The sequence below is a fragment of the Pleurodeles waltl genome, chromosome 1_2, assembly GCF_031143425.1.
Source record: "Pleurodeles waltl isolate 20211129_DDA chromosome 1_2, aPleWal1.hap1.20221129, whole genome shotgun sequence".
Lineage (NCBI taxonomy): Eukaryota > Metazoa > Chordata > Amphibia > Caudata > Salamandridae > Pleurodeles > Pleurodeles waltl.
In genome coordinates, this window is record NC_090437.1 from 776,774,735 (window position 1) to 776,788,168 (window position 13,434).

At 41.7% G+C, this 13,434-nt stretch overlaps 1 protein-coding gene across 2 annotated transcripts in view; it reads right to left on the reverse strand.

Annotated features, from left to right (window-relative positions):
- MARCHF1 (membrane associated ring-CH-type finger 1) overlaps nt 1-13,434 on the reverse strand; it is a 1,558,735-nt gene that overhangs the window by 853,172 nt on the left and 692,129 nt on the right. For both annotated transcript variants that reach the window (XM_069243838.1, XM_069243829.1), the window contains exon 2: nt 5,276-5,326. In XM_069243838.1, coding sequence (XP_069099939.1) covers nt 5,276-5,326 — 51 coding nt within the window. The remainder of the gene's footprint in view (nt 1-5,275; nt 5,327-13,434) is intronic.

The following is a 13,434-nucleotide window of genomic DNA, read 5'->3' on the forward strand; positions in this document are numbered from 1 at the left end:
AGACCTGAAGTCCAGAATCCTGACTTGGGGCCTTCAAGAGGAACTTTACTAGCAGGTGGTGAAAAGTGTAACTTATTAATTTTCTTTTACCACTGGATGAATGGAAAAGGGTGTGGAGGCTTCACCAAGCAGAGTGGGCCTTGGCCTTAAGAAAACCAGATTTGTCTGGGGTGGAGTTTTATGATGCTCTGAAAACTGGTTCAGCGTGAGCTCACAGTAGAAGTATCTGACCTAGTTATGCCCTGCCCAATTTCAACTTTCAGCATTGCCCTGTTCATGTAATTCGAGATCCAAATGTTACTAAGTCCAAAGCTAAAACCTGGGACCATGGACACAAGAACAAAACCATTCCTATAGGGACGTGACCTGGATGGCTATGAGATCCTGATTTGTCCTGCTCAGAGCTTCAGCAGCAAATTCATTGGTTTGACCAATTATCAGACTTCATGTCAGACTCAGGGACTTCACCTTTTGGAAACTGTGCTACTAGAAGACATTGACGTCCAAAAATTAGACTAACCCCCAACGTAAAATCTTTGACCACTGCAACCAGCTTAGTGCAGCCAATCTCAGCTCCACTGTGTTCAGCTTTAAATTGCACCTACTGTAACAGTCAATTGTGTATTGATATTGTTTAATGGTGCTTCACTGTAAAATACAATAAAAATAATATCTCTGACTTTCTAATCCATTTTTGATCAATGTGTAATTTTATGGTGTTGTAAATAATGTTGGTAATGCCTGAATTGAACAGAATTATCTGGAAAACTGCCTGTTGCTTGTGTCCCAGCTATCAAAGGTGCAAAACTGTGCAGAGGCCTATCCAATGTGTGTGTGTTTAAGTAGGCAGGTGTACCCCCTTCCCAAATTAATAACCAACGTTTCTGATACCACTGGTGAGACCTCTTCTGGTTTAAATTTACAGATGAGTTGAAAAAGTCTCCCGATAGTCAAAGGATTCGGCAGCTTTAAACCACAATATGCTACTTTCAATGTTTTGTGTCACCACAGCACATGCTACAACTGAGGTAGGCAAGATGGTGTTATTATTTCAAAAATATATCTGTGACATGTTCTCATAACACAAATGTTAAAATAAATTCAACACATCAAAGTCCCTCAGGCAAAGGTATTGAAAGCATAACTGTGAAAAGTAAAGAATTACTGAACATAGCCCAGTTATAGCTACCAGAAATGGCGCATTATGGAAACAACCAGTAGGACGAGAGTCAAGGTAAAATGCACACATGTGAGAAATGGAGGTAGACTGGGACGCAGGACTGGACTGGCCTATAGAGTAATTAGGAAGTTACCGAAGGGCTGCTCTGACAAGTCAGCATGTGGGCTGGTTTGGCAATTTGTGGGCCTGTTTTATGGTCTGCTGGGCCTCCTCTTACCATTGATTTTCCTAATATTGAAACAAACTTTGCCTCAAGAAAGCTCAAATACATGCAATGTCCCATACCTTGCAAAACGCATATATAGGGGGTTATTCTAACTTTGGAGGAGTGTTAATCCGTCCCAAAAGTGACAGTAAAGTGACGGATATACCACCAGCCGTATTACGAGTTCCATAGGATATAATGGACTCATAATACGGCTGGTGGTAAATCCGTCACTTTTCCGTCACTTTTGGGACGGATTAACACCTCCTCCAAAGTTAGAATAACCCCCATAGTGTCTGATTACAATTTGCAAGCTTTAGGGAGGTCTGCCCCACAAGATTTTTGCCTCGCCTGTACATTTTTTTTATCGTGTTTTTGCTGCCCATAGGACTCTGCACACATTATCACTGCTGACCAATGCTAAAATGCATGTGCTTACTCCTCAAACCATGGTAATGTTGGCATATCCCCAATTGGCAGATTAAATTTACTTATAAGTACCTAGTAAATAGGTACTACATTTACCCAGGGCCTGTACATTAAATGCTACTATTGGGCCTGCAGCACTGATTGTGCCAACTACTAAAATAGCTCATGTAAACCTGTATTCCTGCCATTGCAGCCTGTGTGGGTAGTTTTTAGACTGCCACTTCGATTTGGCAAAATAAACCTATTGCTTGGCCCAAACCCTCCTTTTTTAATACATATAAGTCTCCCCTAGTGTAGGCCCAAAACAGGCAATGGGACAGAGTGCAGTACGTTTAAGAAGTAGGACATGTACTTTTTTAGCTTTACAAGTCCTTGTAGTCAAAATCTCCTAAATTATGTTTTCACTAATGCAAGGCCTACCTCTCACAGAGGATAGCTATACAGTTACCTTATTAGAGTTAATAAGCTGTAATTTCAAACTGGGAGCAGGTGACCAGTTAATTTTTGGTCTCTTTGGAATAGTAATGAAAAATCCTCTCTCATGGTAAAGTCGGATTTTAAATTACAATTTTGAAAATTCCACTTTTAGAAAGTTGGCATTTTCCTGCCTCAGCCATCAGCCTGTCTCTAGGCCACATGACCGGGTGTAGCTGACAGTTAAGCTTTGTGAATTCCTCCTAGACAGCGACACACACAATAGAGAACACATGTGTGCCTGGATGGGCCATCACTGGCAGGATGGGAAGGCGCAGCTGGGTATAGCCCTACTTACACTTGGACAGGCTTTGTCCTACCTCCACACAAGGGGCTGCATACCCAGTGCAGTTAGCCTGGAGACAGGGAAAGCATGATGCTTGGAGACTACAAAGGGAAACCACTAAAATCTTCTCCCACCTTCCAGAGGAAGGGCACCAGTTTTAAAAATTGGACCTCAGACATCACCTCTTCAGTACACTTTTGGACCTGTCAATAGCAGTTAGGAGGACTGCTGTGCTGCTGAAAGGATTGCCACTCTGCTAAACTGCTGCCCTGAAGGAACTGCTGCCCTGCTGTGCTGACCTGCTGCCCTCTTGCCTGGACGAGAAGGACTGGACCTGTATCTTTTGAAAGCAAGGACCCCAAAGTGACTCCAAGGGCTAGTTGACTGGCCTCCTGACCAAAGTCTCAGGGACAAAAATCTCCCAAAAACTGTCAACCCAGCAGCTGGGCTCTGCAGTGAGTCTTACCCTGCCATAGGGTGCCACCTCAGTCCTGGACCCTTGGAAGTGGGCCTGGAGGTGCTCTGCCAGCCCATCTGTGGATCCAGCAGAAATGACGCATTTCTCCTCCATAGCCCATTTTCAGCAGAACCAGCACATCACCTTTGCTGTCTAATGCATGGCCTTTGGAAGTGACGCATCACCTCTGCTGCAAGGGTTTGTCTGCTGCAAAGCACTCTCCATCAACCCCGCAGCCACATCAGAACCACCATGAGTGCAAAGCTTTCCAGACGCAGGCCCTCACATCTCTCTCCAACGGCAGCCTCGATGACAACGCAAGTTCTTGCACCGAAGCTTCAAAGCTCCTCAGAATCGACACATTGCCATGATTGTATGATGCATCTTCAACACCGAACTTCTCAACGCAAGCCCTCAACTGGATCCTCTGCAGGATGATGCAGGACCTCACTCACATCACAGCTCCGCATTACATTAGAAATGACAGTTCACCTGGGTTGCACAACGCATCCTCGATGAAGAACCCTGCAACGCTCCGCAAACTAGGATTCATATGAGCAGGCATACTTTTCCTCGAAGTTAATTTTTTATGCAGCTGCTTTGCAACAGGAGCAGAACACGTTAGAAACAACCATGCAATTTAAGGCTCTCACATAATTTTGCCCGGGAAAATACTACCTCACAATCAATGCATCTTTACACGTTTATATTTTTGAAATGCAAACAGCATAATACTATCGGTGGCACATATACACTTACAATGAAAGTAGATGTTTTTGCATTGAGACCATTTTTGTTACAGTACTGCCCTGTATTTTGTATAGGTCATGAGTTTAGAAATATTACATTGAAAAGTTGTTAAATGTATTTATTCACTTCTTGAGATTTCACAATCGGAATCAGCCTCAAGAGTTATTTGTTTTAGTAGGTTACAAGTGCTGGGTTCATTATTGATGGATTCCTTACTTGAGTCATCGGATAACTATAATATTTTAGGTCACATTTCGAGCAGGGAAAGGAAGTATTTAAGGAGGGCTGTATTTTAACTCTGCTTACCTTCATGATGTCGGTTTCTTTTAATCAGCTTCACATTTTTGTGCTGAATGCGTCAGCATTTTCTTACCCTTCTGGACGACACGAGGGGATGTTGCATAGGCACAAACCCAAATTAAGAATTATCAAACTGGTATTTGGACAACGTGCAAGCGCTGGCTGAGCTACGCTAATTACTTCCAAATAAAACTACCACCCACCATATGATTTTTGCGCATTGTTCCTATGAAATTAGAGATTTCTGCCTCTCTTCAAGTGCTATTCTAACATGCAGTGAAGTGTGAACAAACCTACAAGACGCGATATTCGTTTTAGAAAGTACAGAAAATAGTGTTGCAGAACACGTGCATCCTGAGTGTCTCTGCTCTGTCAGTTCTAACCTGCATCTGACGGTAGTTATGCCATTCCATCTGAGAAATAAATAGGCCTCTAAAATAGGACCGACTGAGCAGTTTCTTTCCACACTCCTGTTATCTGCCATCGCGTTCTTTTGATGGAAAGTCTTCTTTGGCAGGCTAACTTTTGGCTTTGCCAATACAGGTATTTTATCTTACCTTAACAACAATATATTACGAAATGATATTGCTTGAATTTTAAATTGACTTCACGAGCATAAGGAATAGAAACAAATATATAATTAAGCTACAGCAGGGATGCACTGTATCAGGCCGATTTAATCAGGTTTTTAACAGCATTAGCTCTTGGGATCTAGGTGTCAGGACAATTTTGCACTGATGTTGGCACCAAAGAGTGCAGCTAAACCAAACTTTGCAGTGACTGGCCGGATGATAAAGCAATTTGTGCACCGGCGATCAGTGCATTGCAAATGTTATTTTTGAAAGGTTCTTGCACATGGGATTTTTGATGTGCCTGGTCATTGTGATGGTCTGTGCAAAAAGCTTTGCACTTTTGAAATCATTTTAATGTTATCCCATATTTTCACACGTTGATTTTCGTTTTAGACGCATTGAATTTAGCACCTTTGGGTAGCATTAAAAAGGCAAAACGGGTGATGAAATTAAAAATTGTATGCAGTAGAGCTCCTTTAAATGTTCTTTAGTTAGTAAAATGCTAGATTTGTACCAGACAGCTGCATCGCAGAACAACACATTCTGTTCATAAATAAAGGATTACTCAGAACACTAGGCTCAAAGCCATTCAGAGGTATATAAAGGAGCGGGTGCCTCCTACCTTGGATATGTTACTCGATCGACTTGTGGAACGCCTGGGAGACTTTTCATTCTGGAAAACACAATATGATGAACAATTGACTAACTCTGTGATCTTTGGTCCATTTAATGTCATTCTACGTTAATTACAAAACATTGATTCTTTTTTATAACAAAGCAAAAGTTGTTTTCCGAAATCCTTGCCATCCAAAGTATGACACACACAAGTAAAGCAGCAGTCCCACAACCATTAGAAATGCATTTTATTTGTTGTTTATTATAGCTGGAATACACTTACAATGAAGTAGCTCCAGGATTGATGGATTAACAAGGCAGGAAAGCTGCATCTTCCTTATTCAGATGGAGTATTTAACTTGGACGATGTGTTTGCATAATGCAGATCAAGTTAAAAGATTGAAATGGGCTTTTGAACCATTCACGAAGTGTATCTTTGCACTTTGTGATATGCTTGCAGTTTCTCAACACCTGGGTTGGTGGGGCAAGATCTTATCAGCATACCCAGCCCACAAATTTCACGAATCTGGACTCCACGAGGTCCATGAAGGAGCAGGAGAACGTACAAGCACGCAGAAAGGAGTCCCACTAGACCCCTGTTTTTCTTTTCAAGCATAATATGGCTGTGTTCAGGCACTACATAAACACAGGCACACATGTTTCCTTTAACATCCACTGCCATTTGGAAGGTACCACCAAAACACGACCGCTCCCAATTCTGAATTAGTATAGAGTCAAATTCAAAATTAGTATCCAGTTGCTAAAACTTTAGCAACTCCGAAAATGGGATTTCTACATAGAAAACAAAATATGGACTAACTTTTTAGCACATAGAGGTGGGATATAGTCAATGAGTCCCTGAGGGTGCCCATTATGAACAGGGCAAGGTAGTCCCAGGGCACACCGCTCTTCTAAGAGAGGCAAGTCCACCTGCATAGAAAGATGGTGCTGTGACTTCCACCCATGCCCTTATCTTTCACTAATGCAGTCTCCTCAGTTCAGGCACGAACTGTCAGAGTTTGTGCCTGAGTTGAGAATAGCACTTTGTGATGTGGTACACTGTCCTGGTATGCCTTGGACACACCTAGCTTCTGACGTGCAATTCAAACACTGAATTTCCTTCTTTTTTTCTTAATGGTGTGGATGCCACTCTGTTCTGGAGTTCGGCCACACAGACCCATCCCTGGAGCCCAAATAGTCTTTCTGACTCCCTGTGGCCTTGAGCCCCAATGCAGCAGCCATTCCAGTGCATGTGAGAGTAAATGTGGATTCGTTTAGGCACAGGCCATCTGTCAAAACTACTAAAAAAAATCCCAGGTTCCTTTCAGATGCCATGGGGAACGGTTGCAGCGTTTGGTCTCTTGGTCAGCCACCAATAACTGAACCCTTCCGACTCTGGACATTTCTCAAATCTAGCAACCGATGGCAATGCAAGGTGTTGTGACGTGTGTATTCTGTACCAGAATGCCCTATGAAAATCAAAGTATGTGTCAAAACACTGTGCTTTCCATGAAAGAAAACTTGGGCACTTCTAGACAGTGGCCAAACTTTTATCACTGTGCTTTCCCACACTTCTCCTGATTGAAACACTACCCCCATGCGTGGGTAGACCTAATGCACATCCTTGGAACCAATCAGAGCTGTAACTATGTGACGACCTCATTGTCACCACCTTGACAACACATGGTCCAAATAATGACGTGATCCTGTAGTGAGGGATACGCCCTCCCACACAAATGTGATACCATTTTTATTGAGAGGAGTGTGGGAACACTGGGTGGTAGGACATTTGTCTTTCCCTACAGATTCCAGAACTTTCACTCACAGAAATATAAAGGAAAGCTGTAATTCTAGCTCACTTTTGAAATTTGCGGGGTATTTTGAGTGAGAAAACATAGTGGGAGTGATGAAAGCCAGTGATGAAAGTCATGCCACCCTGGATGCCTCCAAGTGTCTTGTTATCAGAAATATCCATGGTTGGCAGGTTTCTCTGATCTGCAGCTGACCCTGCCCAAATACAAAATTACCTTGCAAACTGATGCACGGTTAGTACACAATGAATACTAATTATAGGCTGCTGTACGATTCTAGGTTTCAAATTGTTTTAGATTACCCTGCAAACAGAAGAGTGCCTCATGTAACAATATGTTACTACAAGACACTGGGGCAAACAATTCCAAATGAAAAGATTGTCAATTTCTTTGTAAAAATCAATAATGATCTACACAAATTACTCTTTGCTGAATTCACAATGTTTCCTTTTTTGAAATGTACAGCTTTCTGGTTTCACCCCTACCCCCCACAAACTACAAGTAGGTATAAACCGCAAAAATAAGAAATATTGTCTACCACATAGAACATTTGAAAAACTGTGGTGAAAATAAATGTTTTTTTCTACAACTGCCTGTTATGATCACATTTATTTTCATTGCTCTGGCATGAACCTATTCATGACCGGAAGAACACACAGTGTCAGACACTGACTGCACACTTCGGGGCCCAAAGAAACCTGCTGCGTGGTACCCAAGGGATCCTCACTAAGCCTGACCCTCTTCAACATCTACATGAGCCTGCTCTTCAAAATCGTCAGACAGCACAGACTAAACATTGCCCATGATACACAATTGATCCTCTCCCTGACCAATGACCCATCAACAGTAAAGAGAAACTTCCACAATGGCATGAGTACAGTCGCAGCCTGGATGGAAGCCAGCTCCCTCAGGCTCCACTCAGACAAGACAGAGATCCTCATACTCAGGTCAACCCTTTCCGCCTAGGATGACTCCTGGTGGCCAGCTGCCCTAGGAAATGCCCCCAACCCCACTGACCATGCATGCAACCTTGGCATCATCCTGGACTCCACACTTTCCATGATCCGTTAAGTCAATGACGTCCCATCAGCCTGCTTCCACATCCTGCGTCTCCTTCAGAAGATCTTCAAGTGGATCCCCACCAAGACTAGAAGGATGGTCACCCATGCTCTGGTCAGCAGCAATTTGGACTACGGCAATGCACTCTACGCTGAAACCACAAAGAAGCTACAAGCAAGGTTACAGAGAATCCAAAACGCAGCATCCAGATTCATCCCGGACATCCACCGCCTCAGCCATATCTCCTCCCACCTCAGAGACCTCAACTGGCTCCCAGTTGACAAACGCATCAACTTCAAGCTACTGACTCACACCTATGAGGCACTTCACAACATTGGACCAGACTACGTCAACCACCACCTGACCTTCTACACCCCCACCAGGCAACTCATCCTCCATCCCAGAATCAGGAAAAGCACAGCTGGAGGCACATCCTTCTCCTAACTCACTGCCCGGACATGGAATACTCTCCCACTCAACCTCAGTCAGGCTGCATCACTTGGATCTCAAGACCTGGCTCTTCGAGTGATCAGCATGCCCACAACAGCGCCTTTAAGAAAGCCGCGCTCTACAAGTACTGATTGATTCATTGATGACATGGCAATGAAAATAATTTCCCAATAAGATGGTATTTAGAGCAACTGCACAAATAAATACAAATTAACACATTTATTACTACAGTTCAGAAATAAAACTTGTGTCTATTTGTACAGAACAGCAAAATTAACATAGCAAAAATAAAATATGATTACCTCACATACTCCATGTAGCAATTGTTAAAATCTGGGAAACAACTTTCCTAATTGTCATGAGGTTTCTTCATTCTGATTTTATCATGATGCACAAAATTACCCTTTTGCAAAGTTTGTTAAAAGAAGTACACATGAAAAAACGACATGACATAAACATAAATGCAAGTGAGCAGAGTATAATAGGATATGTTTTACAGTTGCTGAGGGAGGGGAAGAAGCATCATCTCTTACTTGAGGCTTCACCTCTGTGAGTCATAGTCCCTCACCATACTTAATTATAATAAAGTTACACTCTGCACATCTACTTATATCTGCTTATATCATATATATATATATATATATATATATATATATATATATACACATACACATAATACATATGTGTATATGTATATATATCCACTAGAAAAAACAAAGCTAGAGTAACATTATAGTATATATGATTGAAAGTATTGTTTTGTTTAAAAAAAAACCTTATCAATTCACTGAGAAAAACAATGGTTAAAGGTATATTATAGTTAGATTAATATGTCAGTGACAACATTAATATTTTGAAATAAAAAAAAACAAAGCAATTTACCAGTTCTAGTTAGCACTGCTTATGTCCTCACATATTACATCACTCATGACATGTTCTATAACATAATTTATGACATCGCTGATGACATCTCAAATGACATCATTGATAACATCACACATGAACATTTGCTCTTAGATACAGATAATACAGCTGAATAGAGTTACACCAAATTTGTCAAAAAGTGAGGATTTACTCAGAAAATATTTTATTTGTGATTTGGTGAAAATTCGTTCAACCGTTTTAAAGAGTTCACATTTTAAAAGGTGTACAGGTGGGTTTCAAGAGGATAAAAAGTTAGGTATAGCTGAACAGTTGGTCCTGTGGGTCTTCCATGGTACTGTAAATTAAAAAATATGGCCTTTTGATGGGCCAGGGTGCCTTTTCTCCTATTTGCCATTTTGGCACCATGGGATCTGATTGGCTAGTTGCAAACCAGAGAAAAATGTCACAGCTGTCATTACAGGAATCAGTCTTGTCTCCTGAAAATGTTTTACTAGAGAGACTTTACCAGAAGGGCAAAATAAATGAGGCCAGGCTCAGCAGCCAACCTCCCTACACCCACTGCACGTGGCAGAAGTCACAATGTTTGTATGATGTCATTGGTGATGTCAATCAATTATATCAATTTAAGTGTCATCAGGGATGTCGTCAATCATGTTATTTAGCATGTCATATATGTTGAAGTATGTGAGGTTCTAAGCAGTGCAGGATGGTTGGGCAAGTTGTAGTTAGCTCAGTACGCTTTAATTTCGATTTTTCTTTGTTCTTTTTTATTTTAATTTGTATCTTATTTCAGATGTAATGTCTCTTTAACTTTCATTTTTTTTAGTGAATTTCAAACTTTAACATACACTACAATCGTAATACTATACCTAACTATAACAACAGCTTGGCTGTTTTTACAGTCAATTTTAAATTTAAAGTTTTTTAAACATGATCTAGACCTAACTATGTCACTTTAACCTTTGATTTTTTCAGTGAAAAAAGAAAATAAATAGATAGATAGACAGATAGATAGATAGATAGATAGATAGATAGATAGATAGATAGATAGATAGATAGATAGATAGATACAATTACAATAACTAGCTCCACCACCATGCATAGTACTGACATAGATGATCTAATGTCAGATTTTGCAGTGATGTAATCTATGATGGCATAGAATAAGTAATGAGTCATACAATATGCGAGGTAATTAGTTGTGCCTGGTGAGGGCGGGAGCTATAGTTCCTTTAGGGCATTATTTAAAGGTACTGGAGATAACCTTAACTGGTAAATTTCAATGGTTTTGTTCTTTTAAATGGGTATGATTTCACTGAAATTTTCAGCTAGGTATTACTGTCACTTTAGCCTTTGTTTTTTTCGGTAAATTTCTATGTTTTTTTTTTAACAGAAAGTGCAATAGTTTGCAGGGCGGGGTAGCTGGGCTCAGGGCCTAGCATCTAGCCAGCTTCAGTAGTCTGCTTTGCCTGACTAGGACCAGCTTTTCTTTCTGTTCCTGCTCTCGTGAGCATGGAACAACAGTGTCCTTAGAGATGGGGTTCCCGAAAACTGTTTTAAGTCAAGGCCACAGAGTGGCTCAGAGGGGGGCCCACAACACCCTCCCTAAATAAATATGTGGTTGGCCCAGGGAACGTGGTCCCCAGGGTCATAACATGGCTCAGTGAGGCAGGCCCAATGCACCCATTCCCTAATAAAATAATTTGTATCAACCCCCAGTGCCCTGACTCAACCTGAGGGGGTTTCAGTTGAAAGGGTGGTCATTACCCACCCCTCCAACTGAAACCCCCTCAGGTGCATTGGAACCCCCAATGTCTAGGGAGTCAGGGTATCCCTACTCTGCAACCCTGTATTTAAAATGGCTGCCAAACATGTTTGTTTATATGAGGCAGAAAATCAAATCTTATTTTTTGATCTGCCTGTCCTGTGGTACTCCTGCATCTCTACGTATTAATACAATTTGAACCTTCTTTTCTCAAAAACTCCTGAATGGATTTACACCACTTCACAAAAAGCACACTTTTTAGGTAAAGATTGAGCTTTCTATCAAATTTAGTTTAATTCCATTCAGTCGTTTTGGCTGTAGCTGTGTCTAACGTTCTTTTGGGAATTAGCAAAGAGAAAATGCTTTTTGGCACCCTTCCTATTTCTCAAACCCCACTTCATGGATCACCCTGAAACATTTCAGCAAGGACCTGAGAAGGAATACCTTTTGGGGGGGATTTATTTATGATAGAGTCGTCAATATGTGCCAAAGATATAGTTAGGATCATGTATGTTTGTTTGCTGGTATCTACCAAGTGGCAACCATTGAATGATCGTGCAATATATATATATATATTCACTGAAAAAAACAAATTTAACAGGGGTGTCATAGTTAGGTTCTGAATTGACTCATACAAAACTATAGAAATTCCCTAAGGTAACTATAACCTGCTCCCTCGCTATGCACAGTTGTCTCATCAATAAGTTTATTGCAAATGTTGCAGTGAGAGATAGAAGATGGCATAGAATATGTCATCAATTATATATTATGTGGAATAAACAGCTCTGCATGGCAAAGACGCAAGTTATAGTTACCTTAGGGTGCAAGTTTAACCTGTAACCTTTGTTTTTTTCAGTGAATTTCTATGTTTTTTTTTAACGTATAGTAATTTTAATTGCTATACGTGAATCCAACCACTGCCGTGCACGGCCTGAGGCCAACCTCCTATAAGCACCCAACCTTTCACTGTGCACTGCCTTCTCCCGTAGGGGTTGCCTGCAAGGGCTGGCTTGCAGTCAGTCCCTACGGCCAACTCCCTTAACCACCCAAGCTGATGTTGTGCACGGCCTTTTGCACATACACAGCAGAAGTTAGCCACGGCATCTCTGGGTATGAAAATAGATGTGAGATGCTGTATCTGGGGTTAAGAGTGGATGTCAGACTGTCTGTCTGGGAATGAGAGTGGGCACATCAGGGTTTTAATGGGTGCGTCAGTATGTGCATGGGTCTGTGAGTGGGTGCATCTGGGACTGTGAGTGGGTGTGTGATGTCTGAGTGGGTTTGTGAATGAGTGCGTAACTGTCTGAGTGTGTCTGAGTGGGTGCATGAGGGTTTGACTGGGGCCATGAGTGAGTGCACGAGGGTCTGAGTGGTTCTGTGAGTGGTTACATGTCTGAGTCGGTGTGTGAGTGGGTGCGTAAGTGTCTGAGTGGGTGTGTGAGTCAGATAATTCATTGGAAGAGAGATAGAGAGAGAGAAAGAAAGTGAGAGGAAGAGTTTTTTAGGCTTTGATGTCTGATATACTTAGAATGAGGTAATTGTCTCCAATTTAAAATAAAATAATGTGGTGGTTTTTTTTTAGTATATACTTTTTTTAAATAAAAAAAAACGTAAATGAGTCCAGCGGGACTCGAAAACCCATAGCTCAGTGTAAAGGTCTGCGACCTTCACTTGGGCAATGTGGGGTTATTTTTTTTGCCTAGCCCTTTATGTGCTTTCAAACTATTAATTTAAAAAAAAAAAAAATCACAAGCCCTTTACGGGCTATCTGGCACTGCAGGGGGACGCCTTAAGGGCTCCCCCACAGTCCCCGATATATATTTTAATTATTTTTTAATGTAAAATAAAACGCTCTGTATGGGATACCTGGCACTGTGGGGGAAACTTTAGGGCTTCTCTTGCATTGCCACTGCTTCAGTAAGCATGGAGGTGCTTTTAAGGTCCTGCTGCCAAAACCCAAAGTGTTTTCTGTGGCATGGCTGCAGCCACGCCACAGCAAACAGATATGTCCTGAGGTTTGGCACCCCGGGACATAGTAGGAGAAAGACCTGGGGGGTGGCGGTCTACAGCCCTGGGGGCTGGTGGTTCCCGGGGTGAGGGATCCCACAGGGACCCCCTTTCTTTTTTTTACACTTTGCCCAGGAGGTGGTGGTACCTGTGGTGCTGGGAGCTGCAGGCCCCCCCCCACATATTATA